Source organism: Choloepus didactylus, chromosome 6 (genome assembly GCF_015220235.1).
Source record: "Choloepus didactylus isolate mChoDid1 chromosome 6, mChoDid1.pri, whole genome shotgun sequence".
In the NCBI taxonomy this organism is placed as follows: Eukaryota; Metazoa; Chordata; class Mammalia; order Pilosa; family Megalonychidae; genus Choloepus; species Choloepus didactylus.
In genome coordinates this window covers 46,148,452-46,163,928 of record NC_051312.1, presented here as the reverse complement: position 1 = coordinate 46,163,928, position 15,477 = coordinate 46,148,452, and the positions used below count along the sequence as shown (strand labels likewise).

Below are 15,477 nucleotides of genomic sequence, written 5' to 3'. Positions count from 1 at the left end.
GGAATTCTTTGAGTGTTTCCATAGAGGTGTGCCCCACCCAACTGTAGGTGATAACTCTGATGAGATCATTTCCATGGAGGTGTGGCCCCGCCCATACAGAGTGGGCCTTGATTACTCGAGCAGTATACAAGCTCAGACAGAAGGAGCCAGCTTGCTGCAGCCAAGAGGGACACTTTGAAGAAAGCACAGGAGCTGCAGATGAGACACATTTTGAAGATGGACGTTGGAAGCAGACTCTTGCTCCGGAGAAGCTAAGAGAGGACAAATACCCCAAGTGCAACTAAGGGTGACATTTTTGAGGAACTGCAGCCTAGAGAGGAACATCCTGGGAGAAAGCCATTTTGAAACCAGAACTTTGGAGCAGACGCCAGCCATGTGCCTTCCCAGCTAACAGAGGTTTTCTGGACACCACTGGTCAGCCTCTAGTGAAGGTACCTGATTACTGATGTGTTCCTTGGACACTTTATGGCCTTAAGACTGTAACTGTGTAACCAAATAAACCCCCTTTTATAAAAGCCAGTCCATCTCTGGTGTTTTGCATTCCAGCAGCATTAGCAAACTAGAACGCTTAGAAAGATCATTAGGATGAATAAAAGCCATCCTAATCCAGACGGGCTGAATGGGAAGGTAGAGAGGGAGGGCAGAAGAGAAAGTGGATGGAGCATATTTAGCTAATCCGCAAACTCAGGTGTGCAAGAAACATAACTTTTTGTTTTTTCCATGATCTCCTCCAGGTGCCAGATGCTTGATCTCACTCAGTTCAGGGTCTTCCTCCCTCGCCTTGGGTTAGACTTATTTTGGAGGATCTACACAGTGCAGAGCATGGTAGGAGGTGGGGTCAACCGTAGGGAGAAAGCTTCCGTATCTGGTCCCAGTTTAGCCTCAACTAACTACCCTGGCTGGCATTTCTGAGAAGTCCTTGTTCCCAGCTAATATCTGGGCAGAACACAGCTATATCTTCCTCCTTCTGCTAACAAGCCCCCTCCAGACCCCTTCCTTCCTTCCTCCCATGTTCTCTCTATCTCTCTCTGTGTCTCTGCCTGTCTCACTCTCCCTCTCTCTTTCACATGCTCACTCACACAGCCACATGCACACACATGCACACCCGCTCACACACTTCTGTTCCTCTCTAGCAGCTTTGCCCCCACTCTGGGGTCACCACTCAAGACTATTAAAAGCCCTTCTAACTGGACTCCCATACTGCTATACTCTTCTCCTGCCCCGTGCCCATTGAGAGGGAATTCCATGCTGTTGCTAATTCCCTATGCTTTCCTAGAGGTAGGCACAGATGGTGTGTCTCACGGATTTCCCACATTTTTTTTTTAATGGGATTTAGGTCCTCTCCTCAGGACACAGCCCCTTCTCCAAACCCATCTGCCCTCTTGCTTACCCTGAAGGCATTAATCTAATCTAGGGGCAGATGTCTAAATCTACCTCCAGCGTTCCAAGTCTCTTGTTTATGGCAATCACCTTAGTCCTTGCATGACTTGAGTTTTTGATATTTCAAATCCCAGATGCTTACAGTTTTGAAACTCCAAAATTAAGACTCGGCTCTTGTTCCGTCTTCTGTCTGCCTGGACTTCCTTCCCTGAGGCATGAAGGTGGGGTGCCCTACCTGCTTAGGGCAGGAGAGGAGCCCCAGATTCAGGGAACTGTGGGGGGAGGGAAGGAGGGATCCTGGTTACTATACCAAATATTATCCTACCTCAGGAGGAAAGGAATATCATTTGTTGAGTACCTACTGTGTTCCAGATATTACATTAATATATAAAATCAGTCTTTAAAATGGCCTTTGAAATTGGAGTCTAACACTGTTACCTTCACTTACCTAGGGAGAGAGAAAGCAGGCACTGTTAGTAAATTGCTCAAGGGCAAGCAGCAGAGAAAGGTCAGAGCCTGGTTTCAAACTCAGATGTGTCTGACTCCAAAGCCCATGTTCTCTGTACCACACCACGATGAACTCAGAATTGTGAGACAGTGTGTGAGTGTGAGACTTTGGACAAGTCCGTTTACCTCCTTGGGCTTCTGGATGCCCCTCTGTTAAGGTAAGGGTCACCATCTCAATATCTCCTGCTCTCTTTCCACCATTAACCGTCTGTGATTCCCTAAGTCTTAAAAGGTTCTGGTAATATTCCCTATGCAGAGCTCTTAGTGAATTGACAGATCAAGATAAGCACTGGGTTTTCACCATGGGCTTAGTCTTCTTCAATTACCAAACCCCCAGCTTTCAATCAAATAAGAACTGTCCTTCTGGAAGACTTTTCCCACTGCACCAGATGTAAAGTTATCATCTGTAGCTGCCTGCGGACTTACCCGCCCCGGTTCTGCCTGGAGCAGTGTTCTCAGGCTGGAGCAGTGTTCTCAGGGTCAGTGCAATGCAGTGGAAGGAGCCGCGTGCAGGGAGATGCAGAGCTGTCGCCAGGTGTGGCAAGGCACAGGCACGTCCGCTCTGACCTGGGGCTGTCTTGCTGGTACTGGACAGTAGCCTTCAATGAGGTCGGGTTGACTTTGGCCTCTCAGTCCTCCTTCCCCCACCAAGGCAAAGCCAATGACTTCCTGAGATATTCCTCCAGCTGCAGCCTGCCCCCCTTGCCCGATCCTCCCTGAAGTGCTACCCTTGCGTTTATCTTTAACCAGATTCCTCCTGGCTGGATGCACACCCGCACTTCCAGAAGGACCAGCACAGAGTGGGTCCTCTCTCCACCCGCCCCACCTGAGGACAGTCAGCACAGCAACTTTTTTTTTCCAATTTTGTCATCTTTTAATATATTATTTTGCTAATTTTTCAGTGTATTTTCTACTAGAAAGATGAATAAAATTCAAATATGAAAGCAATCAAAATATAAAAAGCAGTTAAAAGAAATTAGGACAACTTAAATCATTGAGGTTTGCAAGAGCCGTAGCAATGCCTCTGCAGCGCTCCCCTGTGAACCTGATAGTAAGGAGCAACCAGTGAATCCACAGTAAACAGGAGCGGTTGATGGAAAGGACTGGGACTCTGAGCAGACTGGCATCATCTTTCCTTCCACTTCACAACCAACCTTCTGAACCCAAGGATTGTCCTATTTTAGTCACACCCAGACTCCTTCCACTTCAGAGATCCAAGAACTATTTACAAAGACTGCTTTAAGTTCAGAGTCCCTGATCTCCTTCCTGGCCAGAGGGCAGGGACCTTGAAAGAGAGTGTCCTGGGGTGTGAGGCTGGGCACCTCACGGCCATCTTCATGGAACTTGGAAAATGGCAATGGTTCTAGGCAATCGCTTTCAGTAGGAGCCTAGTCACAAAGCAGCCAGCAAGGAGTTAGATTCCGAATACATGAGAAGGGGAGCCAAAATGCAAAGCCACGATGACTCAGAACCACAGGGAGGCTGCGCAGGGGGTGGTGGAAAGATGGTGTAGGGGAATTCCTTCAGCCTGCAAGCAGCAGCGCAGGTTGCCCCTCTGCTTTTTATGTGGACCCTGTGGTTGCCCCAAGGCCTAAAGGATTCAGCCCAAAGGGGACTGTCTGGTCTCTTGTGCAGTCTTGCTTTGTACCTGGAAAACCCTTCCAGAAAAGGGAATTCTTTTGATGTTTATCAGAAGTTCAGAACATCAATCCATTCTTTTGGTGAACTGCTGCAGGATAGATACAGGCATAGAAAGCCTTTTCTTGGCTGGGAGACTATATTGACTACAGAATTAGTCTCCCAAGAACCAGTGGTAAAAACATGATGTCTGTCTCCTCTACTGACTATCATGAGAGGCCAAGAGAGAGAAAAGGGGCTATAAATCCCTTTCTCTATTCTGGGAAAGGTGCATCCTAACTGGTTGGTTTATTGCAAAACTGGAAGGACCTCCAGGACAGTGATTTTCAAATGTCTGCAAAACCTTGGGGTTCAAGGGAGGTCCCCAGGGGACCATCATGCAGGTAAACAGAGTCAAATTCACCAGGGCTCCCCCCCCCCCAACTTCAACCAGAGAAACTCTGCTTTATTCTGTTTAAGTGTTTGGTTTCTATCAAAATGGTTTCGTGGCTAAAGAAATATTTGGAAGCCTATGAGCTAGTCAGATGCCTTATTTCACAAGGATAAAACAATCAAACAAAAAGGTGCTCAGAGAGGCTGAGAGCCATGTCCACAGGAAGTAATACATGACAACATGTGAGCCTGGTCTCTACTACTCCTGGTTCCCTCAACATTCATTCATTCAGGAAAGAGTTACGTAGTACCTGGAAGGCTCAGAAACTTTGCTTGGTGATATAGGAGTACTGGTATGAAGCAGACATGGTGACTGGACCCCAGGAGCTCAGGATCTAGTGGAGCTGAAGCTACTGGGTCCCTGAATACTACCTTAGCCTACATAGTTTACTGATGCTTATGGAAATGCAGCAGAGTAACACAGCTTTCCTTATGGTTCAGTCAGTACCTCTAGATCTGGGCAAACCCAGAGTACCTGCTTTGAATCTCACTCTTTCTTTCTGCCCAGAACTATGGAAGGATAAGTTGAATTTATACCAATTTATAAGTCATGTATCTTAAAATCAATTTATATCGATTTAGAAGTCCTGTAGCTTAGAACCTGTGGTCTTTGGTCTGAAGAACTGGAGAAAGCATCCATAATTCTAACCTAAAATGCACACAGGCAACTGAGGGTCTTGTGGTTGGATGCCCTGGGTCCCTTAGGAAGTATTTCCCAGTCTTCCAGGGTCCCTGGCCAAGTGAGAGGACTCCTTTGATGGATACCTTAGACAGCCTATGTACCAATAAAATGCTGGTTATACCAGCCAGGGTTCACTGAATGCAACCAACAAAAACTGACTGGCTAACGTGAGGGGGAAAAAAGTTGGGAAACATTTTGAGAATACTATGGAATAACTCACTGAATTAAAGGAAAAAGCTGCAAAAGAAAAAATGTCTTCAGAAAAGTGAAGACACAGGATAGTTCCAAATGTTTGAGTAGCAGAACTAATGGATAATGTTTCTCAGGGCACTGCCATAAGGATCCATGAGTGCAAACCATTCACAGTTCTTGTGAATCCTCTGGTTAGGATTCAGATTCCAGTGAGAAAGAATTTGATTGGTCCAGCTTGAAGTCGGTACCCTCCCTTGGCCTGGCCCACCATGGCTGTATCCAGTGAGGAAACAATGGTTTCACAAGGCCAAACTGAGATGCTGGTAACCAAAAGATGGAGAACAGAGACTGAACAGTCAAAAACAAGAGATGTCGAGTACACTGACAATGTTTTAGGGGATGGTTCGGGGTGAAACTATGAAAATTACTGTCTCACACTAGTGACAGAAGTTAGAAATAAAATGAGTGTCCTTCTTGTGGCTGACTCACAGGGTTCAAGGGTTTGGATTTACAGAAAAGGTTTTCTTTCATTCTTGTTCTTGAAATTTGTAGTATTACTGCATATATTTCTAAGTTGATGATTATTCTGTCTGAGCATTTTGCATTCTATGGTCACCTGGGTACAATGGAGGAGTCAGCTGTTAGTCTAGAAGCCATCCCTTTACAGGTAATATGCCTTTTCTCTCTTGCTGCTTTTAAGATCTCCTTGCCTTTGGTAGTCTACAATTTCACGACAATGTGTCTAGATGTATATTTTATTTTATTTTATTTATCCTGCTTAGGATACATTGTACTTCCCAAAATCATTCATTTTATAAATTCTGGAAAATTCTTAGCCATTATCTATTCAAATATTGCCTCTCCTCTCTTCTCCAACTTTTCTCCTTTGGAAAAAAGGATGTAGCTGCCTGTTAGACTGTGAAAGAAGGGAGCCCACTCTGTCCTTTGGTGTTCCTGCAAAAGAAAGTTTTATTCTACTCATTTCTACAGGTTTTTATAACATACAAGGTAGTTGCCTACGTGACTGTTTTCAGGTATTTCAGGGAGGGTACATTTTTTCTAAAGCCATAAGGTGTATTTACATATCTTTAATCTCAAGGGACAATTTCTTTGGGGCTAGAGGGGAGATAGCAGGAGCCAGCGACAGGAGCACGGAAGAAGCCCAGCAAGAAGGCCTTATCTAAATTGCTGTCTGCCTTCAGACTTGCAAAACTTTGGCCATTTCCCATCTTGGGGCCCGCCTTCAGGCATCTAGAGCTTGGGAAATGGGCCCGCTGTATAATCTGTGGAGCCAGGGAAACTTCAGTGTCTCCACATCTCCCCCCTTTTTTTATGACTACAGGTTGGTGTAGTGATATAAAGCTTATTCATAGGGATATCATGGTGGTTTCGGGAATGGGTGCCGCGTCTTCTTAGGCTAGTCCATCCGCACTGGAGTCAGCTTTGGGAGGTATCTTCTTTGTACAGTTGTTACAGCATCATTGGTTCCCTGGGAAGCAGGACGGTGGGTTCCAGAGTTCCACTGGGCTGTTTTTTGACAGATAACCTTTTAAAAATGACTGAAATTATAATTATTAGTATTATGTTGTTTGATGTTATGCACATTAGTAACCAAAGGAAGGTTAGAAGTTTTTAATTTTTATAACATTGTCTAAACATTTTTTTTTTGCAATTTACAACATACTGCATGAATTTAATCATTTTTTAGTAGTTTATTTATATATTTATTTTTCTAAGGTGAAAGAATAAATTCTTTGTAACTGTTGGGAATAAAAAGATATTCTTTAGGTTTGATTTTGAGAAAGTAAAATGTTAAAAGTTATTAGGTTTGAGGCAGTATTTATTTATTTTTAATTAAAGTCAAGGAAAAGACTTAGCTCTTTTAAAAGTGAGAAGACAACATTTTTAAACAACCAAGGACATGATAAACTTAACATATGTTGAGTGCAAGAAGTTAGGTTGATAAAAGAGACTTTTTGCATTTTACACCGATTATTTAGAAAAACACTTTTACAACCTTTTATCAAGAAATAATACCTTAATAATTTAAGGAAACCTTTTCTTAATAAAAACAGCAGGAGACCATAACATGAGGAGCTTGCAGTACGGTGAGGAATGTTTTATATTTTGTGAATTATTAGGCACATACAACATTGAATATTAATTACTGCTTTGGGTGGTGGTTAAAATGTTTAATGCTCTTTTGTTTTATAAAACCACCTTTTTTTCTTTAAGTTGTGAGGTTTTATTGTTAAGCAGTGTTATTACTAGTTTTGTCTATTTTTTAACTTTGACCACAGAAATAATTGTTTTTACAAACTTTCTACAGCTTTCTGTACCTATCTTTCAACCCTGACTACAGAAATAAATTTTCCACTTTTTACAAACCTTCTACAACTTTCTGTATCCATCTAAGCTTTATCCCACATTCTTATCCTTTTAGGCTTTATTTTACATTTCTAAACAATTAGTTATTTAGGGCAAAGCTAGTTGCCTTTTTCCCTTAATTAGAAAAACATTATTTATACCTTCTATACAACATGCTATTATCACCAAAATTAAACTTGTTAGAATGATGCTAAATATTTTTAAACATTCTTTATAGAGAGAGGGAGTTAAAGTTCTCATTATAGATTCCTTAGTAGAGATATTCTTTTATGACACTGGTTTTTCACACAAATGCAAACTGTGCAAACTGCACAAAATTTAAAAGAACTATAAATCTGGGGTTATAGTTAGTGGGGCTGAAACCCACTGATTTTGCATGCATGACTCTTGGATTAATTTAATTAGCTTTACTACATAATAGACTAATTAAAATAAAGAAAGCAAAGTGAACACAATAAATAAAAAATTAACACACTTACCCAGCACAGGGAAAGTTTGAATGGTAAAGCTACCTTAACTCAGATGTGTTTGGTGTTTGTTTGTGGCAGGTACTTTCATCTGGACTTCCCAGCCCCGGTACTGTAGGAAAAATTTCTGGGCAACTGGTTAAGCGTAATTGGGTAAATAAAATCTCCAGCTAATGTCGCCTTGTGAAGACAGCATTGCAAAACTGGTGCGGCTCCTCTAGGGAGGGAAGGCAGCGGTGGTGGCAATAAAGGAGGAAGGAGGGAGCGAGGCTATAGTTGTTTCTCCGCCGCCTTTATCGGCTGGCAGTATGGGAACCGAGGGCTTGGGGGGTGGGAGGCATTTATCGGAGAGAGCGAAGGTTTCTCTTTCAGGTACCTTAGTTTCTGAAGCCTCAGTTTCGGCAATATGAAGAGGGGCCAGGGCAGTGCGAATAAGAGCCCATGTAGTAAATGTTTTAGAGGAAACTTTTTGTCCTCGCTCAAAGTGGCACTTTAAATTTTGTCCAGTGCACTCCCACACATCTAAGTTTAATGTGCCTTTCTCAGGAAACAAAGGGTTATGTTGAACAACATCATAAAATAAAGAGTACAAATTATTTTCTGAAACAGAAGCTTCATTAGCCTGCAGCAGCCGTTGTAAAATTAACACATACTGGCGCTGGGGAACACTGAGAGACTGACCCATATCATTGAGTGGCTGAAACTTCTGACCCACCGCGAGACAACTCGCTTGTACTTACTGCGCAGCTTCCAAACGTCGTGGTCAGGATTGGTGAGACTCACCCGGGGCACCAATTGTGAAAGAAGGGAGCCCACTCCGTCTTCTGTGTTCCTGCAAAAGAAAGTTTTATTCTACTCATTTCTACAGGTTTTTATAACATACAAGGTAGTTTCCTACGTGACTGTTCTCAGGTATTTCAGGGAGGGTACATTTTTTCTAAAGCCATAAGGTGTATTTACATATCTTTAATCTCAAGGGACAATTTCTTTGGGGCTAGATGGGAGATAGCAGGAGCAGGAGACAGGAGCATGGAAGGAGCCCAGCAAGAAGCCCTTATCTAACTTGCTGTCTGCCTTCAGACATGCAAAACTTTGGCCTTTTTCCAGCTTGGGGCCCGCCTTCAGGCATCTGGAGCTTGGGAAATGGGCCTGCTGTATAATCTATCGAGCCAGGGAAACTTCCGTGTCTCCACCTCAGACCTTCTCATATATCCTCCATATTTTTAATTCTCTTGCATATTTTCCATCTCCTTTCTCTCTGTGCTACATTCTTAGTAATTTCTTCAATTCCATTTTCTATTTTATTAACTCTCTTTGTCTGTGTCTAATCTATTGTTTAACTCTCCTGCACTGAGTGTTTTATTTCGATAATTGTGTTTTACTTCTATAAGTTCTATTTCTTCTTTTTCAAATCTGCCAGATCATTCCTGATAGTATATTTCTGTTTGCCCAATTTTGTGATTCTTCTTTTATGTCTTTAAACATTTCTTACATTGTTACTTTCTGTTTTGTATTGGAAAATTTCAAAATCTAAAGTCCTTGCAGGTCTAAATCTACTGAAATTCACTCATGGTTTCTGTGTGTTCTATAGTCTTTGATGATGAGCTCGTATTTGTTTCATCTTAACCTGTGATCCTGAGAGCCTAGTTTAAGGATACTCCTTTTCAAAAAGGACTTGGGGTTGCTTCTGCTGTGCCTGGGAGTGCTACCAACCTGGGACCAATGTTACTTCCCTTCTGGGTTTGATATGAGAGTCTCAAGTTCAGCTGTGTCACCTTACCCTGCCCCCAAGGCTTGATTTCTTAATTGATTGCCAATGTGGCATTTGGCTTCTAGGCAACTCCACTCTTCATATTTGCTCACTATTCAGTACTTCCAGCTCATGGTTTTGTTTTAGTTTGCTACCATGTATATTTTGGGGGAGGGAGAAGCTCCTTGGAGATTTCCTTTACACCTTGCAATTCCCACAATGCATTCAAAAGTATGTTTCATCCAGGATCTGTTTATTGTTTAGTCGCCCTTACTAGTACATAGTCTGCCATAAAGTTGGAGGGGGTAGACCCCTAGTCAGTGTAAAGAAATCTGTTTATGGCTTCCCTGTGCTACTGCTTTGCCTTCAGGTTTAAAGTCCTGTAATCTTGCTCTGCCAAATCTGGCAGAAATGACACTTAAAAGAAATGGATGAGAAATACAAGTTAAGCTTTGTCTTCCCAAAGAGCATTTATAGATTGTTTTCTTGCTAAAGAAGCCTGTGACCTGGCTCTCTGATCCTGTTCATCTCTGTCCATTTTCCTTTTACCCCTTCTTGTGTTGATAGAAGCCTTCACTTTTGTGACCATTCCAATTACTTACCTTTGAGTAGTGCTATATAAATTTCAAAATACTTACACATACACTGACTTGCCTGAACTTGTCAGCACCCTTCTGAGCAAGGCAGTGTTGTCCCTATTTCAGAAAAGGACTCTGAGGCTCAGTGAGGTCACCTGACTTGCTCAGGGACATAGGTCTATTCATCAGCAAAGCAGGACCTCCACCCATACCTCCTGATTCCAAATCCAATGCTTTCTCCACCAAACCTACTTTCTGTGAGCAAGAAAGTAAAAACACAATGAATGATTCATTCATTCATTCATCTAATATTTATTGAGCATCTGTTGCACACTGGGCACTGTTGCACTGTTCCAGGTACAAGGATATAGCTGATAACAGACCCTGCCCTCATTGCAGTCCAGTGGGTGGCAGATAACAAACCAAGCAACAATATAATGTAATGTTGGAGAGTGACACTTGCTATAAGAAATAATAATAACAAAGCAGAATATGGGGATGAATAAAATGAGGGTCTACGGAAGGATGTGGCTGGATGAGTAGAATGAAAGAAGAAAGCACGTGAAGGACTGGGAGAAGAATGTTCAGGGTAGAAGCAGCAGCAAGTAAAAAGCCTGTGGCAGGAAGAACATGGCATGTTCTAAGAACAACTGAAGGGCTCTGTGGCTACAGAGGCAGATCAAAGAGACAAGTGGTGGGAGACGAGCTAGAAGACATGTTTGGGAACCAGGAAAAAGTTTGAGGAAAGAATCAAAGTCTGGTCTTTGGAGGTTTGCCTCCCCTTTAAAAATAAGAAGAGCTTATGTGTTGATGGACACTGGGCTTTAACAAATCTCCCTCTGTTCGCTTTCCCTTTCACAGGCCTACAGGTTTTCCCAGCTTCCCGAAATGGTCATGGGCTCCCCACCTCCACCTGTACCTCCCCGGACTGGCCCAGTGGCTGTCGCTTCTCTTAGAAGGTAACACATTCCTATCTTTGCTTTGTATGGAATACTTTGAAAGAATTTGGCCCTGTGTACCCCTGCCTGACAATAGCAAATTTCCTTCATGCCTTACCCTATTCAGGGCCCATCACCTCTACAAACACTCTGCGTACCAGGAGGAAGTGGGAGCCAAAAGAGAGTTGGCCAACTGCCATGTCATTTTAAACAGAAAGTCCTTGAGAATCCACAATTGGAAACCACAACACAAGACCCATTGTCCCCTACCCTGAAAGCCCCATACCTTGACCATCTAAAAATTACTCCAGCTTGGGCCACCACGATGACTGTGCACCTCCCACTGTGTTTGCACACCCAGAATCCCTTTGTTATTTATGGGCAGTGTCCAGGAGGCCAGGGAGAAACATGCCTGGACACCAACCCCCAGCTCATCACTTCCAAGCAGGACAGGCTGAAAACACAGGAACTCACATATATCAACTGTGAAACCTAGGTTAAAAAAAATTATCTTTGCTCTGTAATGATATTTTAAAAAGCACACCTTTTTTTTTTTTTTTTTTTTTTTGGCTTTTACAATGGGGCTTTATTAGTTCACAAATTTCCAGCTGTAAGGCCATGCAAATGTCCAAATTAAGGCATCCACAGAAAGATACCTTGACTCTGACTAAAGGCTGATGGCATCTGGGGTTCCTCTGTCACATGGGAAGGCACATGGCAACATCTGCTGGCCCTTCTCTCCAAAATGTCTCTGGGCTTCTGTCTTTTTCTGTTTTGTTTTTTTTAATTCAATTTTATTGAGATATATTCACATACCATGCAGTCATACAAAGCATACAATCAATTGTTCACAGTACCGTTATGTAGTTGAAAAGCACACCTTTTTAAATAAAGATGGATGAGAAATATCAAAGCCATGAGCACTGGGAGAGGTTGGATTAGTCGTCATGTCCAGGGTTGGGAGAAACAGCTGTGCCGTGGGGTAGGCGTGGGTCATTTTGCCTCCCCACCACATACCAACCATACCCCGTCTGTGGACAACAGCTCTGGACTTTGTGATAACAGTCAAGAAAAATAAGAATTCCCCTGAGAAAGGACCCTGCCCTCATTCCCAGTGGTTTAGGATGCAGAGCTGTGTATAGACATAACCCCTTGGCCCCAGCTCAGCCTAGAGTGGGGTGGGCCGCAGCAGACCAAAGTTCCAATCCCTAATCCACCAGTACCTTGCTGTGTAACTGCAGGCAAGTTGCCTTCCCTCTCCTGCCCATTTTCTTATTCATAAAGTGAGGGCAATGGCCTAAATGATCTCAAAAGACTCTGGGATTCCTTAGAAGGAGGCTGGGTATGGAGCCAGCACCCAGGAATTCTCCCAAGAAGGGTTTTCCGGATGAGGAGCTGATGCCTGCAACAGCATGTGGCAGGCAAGGGCTGTCTGCAGGCAGAACAGGGAGAGAGAGAGGAAGGAAGACCCTGCTCAGAGCCACTGGCACCCACCCTGATGTATAGTCAAATCATCACAGCCTCAGCATTTAACCCTCGGCAGGGAATGCGTCTTGGCTGCTCCCAAGAGTTCTGGATTGGAGACAACTTCTCATTGGCCATTTGTGGTAGGCTTGCTGAGGCCAGCATCTATTTATTTCTTCTCTCAACCACCAGCTTCCTCCGATATCCTTCTACAACCTCTGCCATCCTTGCCAAATATTGGGAGGCCACTGGCTGGGGACCTGCCCTTCATATAAAACCAAAGAATTTGACCAGGAAAGAAGGAATCCTTAGAGATGAGTTCATCCATCCCTTTTACAGACAAGAAAACTGAGGCTGAGAGAGGGGGGCAGTAGCTAGAACCCAGCCTCGGCCTCCGCATCTGGTCCCTTGCTGAGGCTCTACTCTGTTCTTACTGTGACAGCCGCTGCTCAGCTCAGAGGGTAGCCCTGAGGGCTGGCAGCCTGCCACTTGCTGCAGCTGCCTTTGCTTTCCTCCCATTTCAATTTTAGGGGAGCCTGAAGTCCCTCTGTGATACCACCTCAGGCAAAGGGTGATGCCTGTTGAGGGAAGACGGCATCTGGGGCTGAAGCATCCTCTATAAAAGGGAGATGGGCAGGTGCCCACTGAGCCCTGGCTATCGCCTGCTGCCTGCCCCCGTCCTCCTACACGGCTTTCTGAGCACTAAGTGGAAATATGATGTGTTAAATGGGCCTGATTATCCGGTGTTGCCTTTGGGGGGAACAGTGTCCCCTCACTCATAATGCCCACATAGTGCCAGGTTCCTGCTCCCTGGCTCAGCCCGAGCTTCCCGGACTCTTGGGCTTCCTGCTTCTGCCAACAGCAGCAGGAAATGTCCTCCCGGGCTTTCCAGGGTCACCCCGTCCCAGTGTCAGGAGAGGGAGAGGACGCTCGGTCCAGACGCAGCCTTCTCATTGGCTGCCGATGATGTCATCGCCTCCTGGGTCCGGCATCCCCAGCTAATACCCGGCGCTAATTGCTTTGCTCATTATTAAATGTTCTACTACTCAGAGACAGGAGAGCTACCTTTAGGGGAAAATTGACCTTGAATATCTAAAAATTAGTCCAGCTCGGGCCACCACGAAGGCCGCTGCAAGCCTGAGCGCCTCCTGCGGTGTTTGCGCACCCAAAATTCCCTTTGTTATTTTTTTTTTTTTTGGCAAATAGGGCCCCACCCTCGTGGGATTTGGGTGTGTGTGGGGGGGGGGGCAGGGAGGGTTGGGGCTGCCCAGGCTGCCCCTAAAAATGATGGGGCCCGCGGGAGCTCCAGCCCACGCCGGCCCTGCCTGCCTTTTGCCCCGTGGGAAGCTCTGACCGCAGCCCCCTTGCCCCTGCAGGTCCACCTCGGACATCGGCAGCAAGACGAGAATGGCCGAGTCCGCGGGGCCCGAGCCGGCCCAGCTGCACGACAGCGCCTCCTTCGCCCAGGTGGCCAGAGGCCCGGTGTTGGATCAGTCGGCTTTAAATTACTCAGGTGGGAGGAGAAGGAACCCCGAAGAAAGCCTGAGCGGTACCGCAGCCCCAATTCCGGCTGCTGTGGTCTAGCAGCCCCCCAAATCCACCCTGTCCGCCCTCTCCCTGCCCCCCACTGAATCCCCTCATGACGTCAGTTAGCCCTGCCTAAAAGAGCTGCTGGTTTTATTTCTTAAAAAGATCTGAAACCTGATAAAATATTAGGACATGTTAAGTCAGGGGATATGGTAACGTTTTGCCAGCCGTCAATCTTTTTTTATTATATTTTTGAAGCCTTACAGATACAGCCATCCTCATTCCCTTCCCTCTCCCTCAGTCAGGGCTTTTTCCACCTGTTGCTACATGAATGTAGATATAACAGTATATATTATTGTTTTATGGATTTTACATTTACATAAGTGATATCATGCTGTGCATTTCCTTCAGCAGTTTGTTTTCTTGATTCGACATTGTTCTCAAGATTTCTCCATGTTGCCACTTGTAGTTCCAGGTGATTGATCCACCAAGTGGCATTCTGTTATGTGAATATGCCACAATTTATCCAATCCCCTGTTGATGGACGTTTTGGTTGTTTCCCATGTTTTTGTTATTACAGAGTGCTGAAATGAACATCGAGGATCGTACTTGCCCTAACTGGTTTTTGAGTTTATTCACACCATACCTTTTAGGCTAAACTGCAAGCCCCAGTTTTTAAAACTTTACACTTGTTAAAGAAGTCACTGAAATTAATTCATTCCTTTTGGTACTTTTCCTTGGCTCTTTAAAAAACACACATCATCCTGGGAGGAAAACACCTGGGCCCCAAGGTGTCCTTTCCTTTTTCCAGCAAGTCAGGGATGTTGGGAGGGGGCAGGGGGAGTCAGTGAGAACTCAGAGAGGGGAGTTTAGCCATCAGCTCAGAGAAGCCAGGTCTGAGTCCCAGCAGATGATGCCCTCCATATTGACTGGGCAGGAGAGCGGGGCTGGCACTGCAAGTGGGAGTCTGCGTCTGTCGTGCTGCCCACCTCCAAGCCACCTCCAAGCCACCTCCAGGCCTTCATCCTCTCATCCCCCAGCCAGGGCCAAAGCTGAGTCCTCCCCTGCTACCCCAGCCTCCCCTCTCCATTCTCCCCCTTCCCTCCTCCCCCCACTTATGCAGATGCAGGTGCAGTGGGCAGATGGCCAGCTGGGCCTACAACTCCCTCTCAAGGGATGGGAGGATGGAAAAAGTCTAGAGCACTACTAGCCCATGCTGCATTTTGGTGAAATTAGAAAAGGTTTCTCTTCTCCTGGGCAAACGCAGACTCCACCCCTGGCAAAGAGAACACAAGCTGGATTTTGTGTCCAAGGTCTGGGACTTTGCCCCCCTGACTCCCCCACCCCCCATCCTCCACCCCCCACCCCACCCCCACTCAGCCTTGCAGAATGGCGGTAGAAGAGTTCCACAAAGAAGGAAGGCCAGCGTCCTCCTCTACATGCCACCCTCCTCCCTGTTGCTAGACTACCTGGCGTCTCATGGCCAGGGTCCATCATACCTTAGATAGAGCTGCATTCCCCAGCAAATGATCAT

At 45.1% G+C, this 15,477-nt stretch overlaps 1 protein-coding gene across 2 annotated transcripts in view; it reads left to right on the top strand.

Moving 5' to 3' along the window:
- The window catches only part of KIAA1549L (KIAA1549 like), a 363,244-nt gene that overhangs the window by 327,556 nt on the left and 20,211 nt on the right, over positions 1–15,477 (top strand). For both annotated transcript variants that reach the window (XM_037840404.1, XM_037840403.1), the window contains exons 18-19: positions 10,876–10,973; positions 13,793–13,929. In XM_037840404.1, the coding sequence (XP_037696332.1) occupies positions 10,876–10,973; positions 13,793–13,929 (235 nt within the window). The remainder of the gene's footprint in view (positions 1–10,875; positions 10,974–13,792; positions 13,930–15,477) is intronic.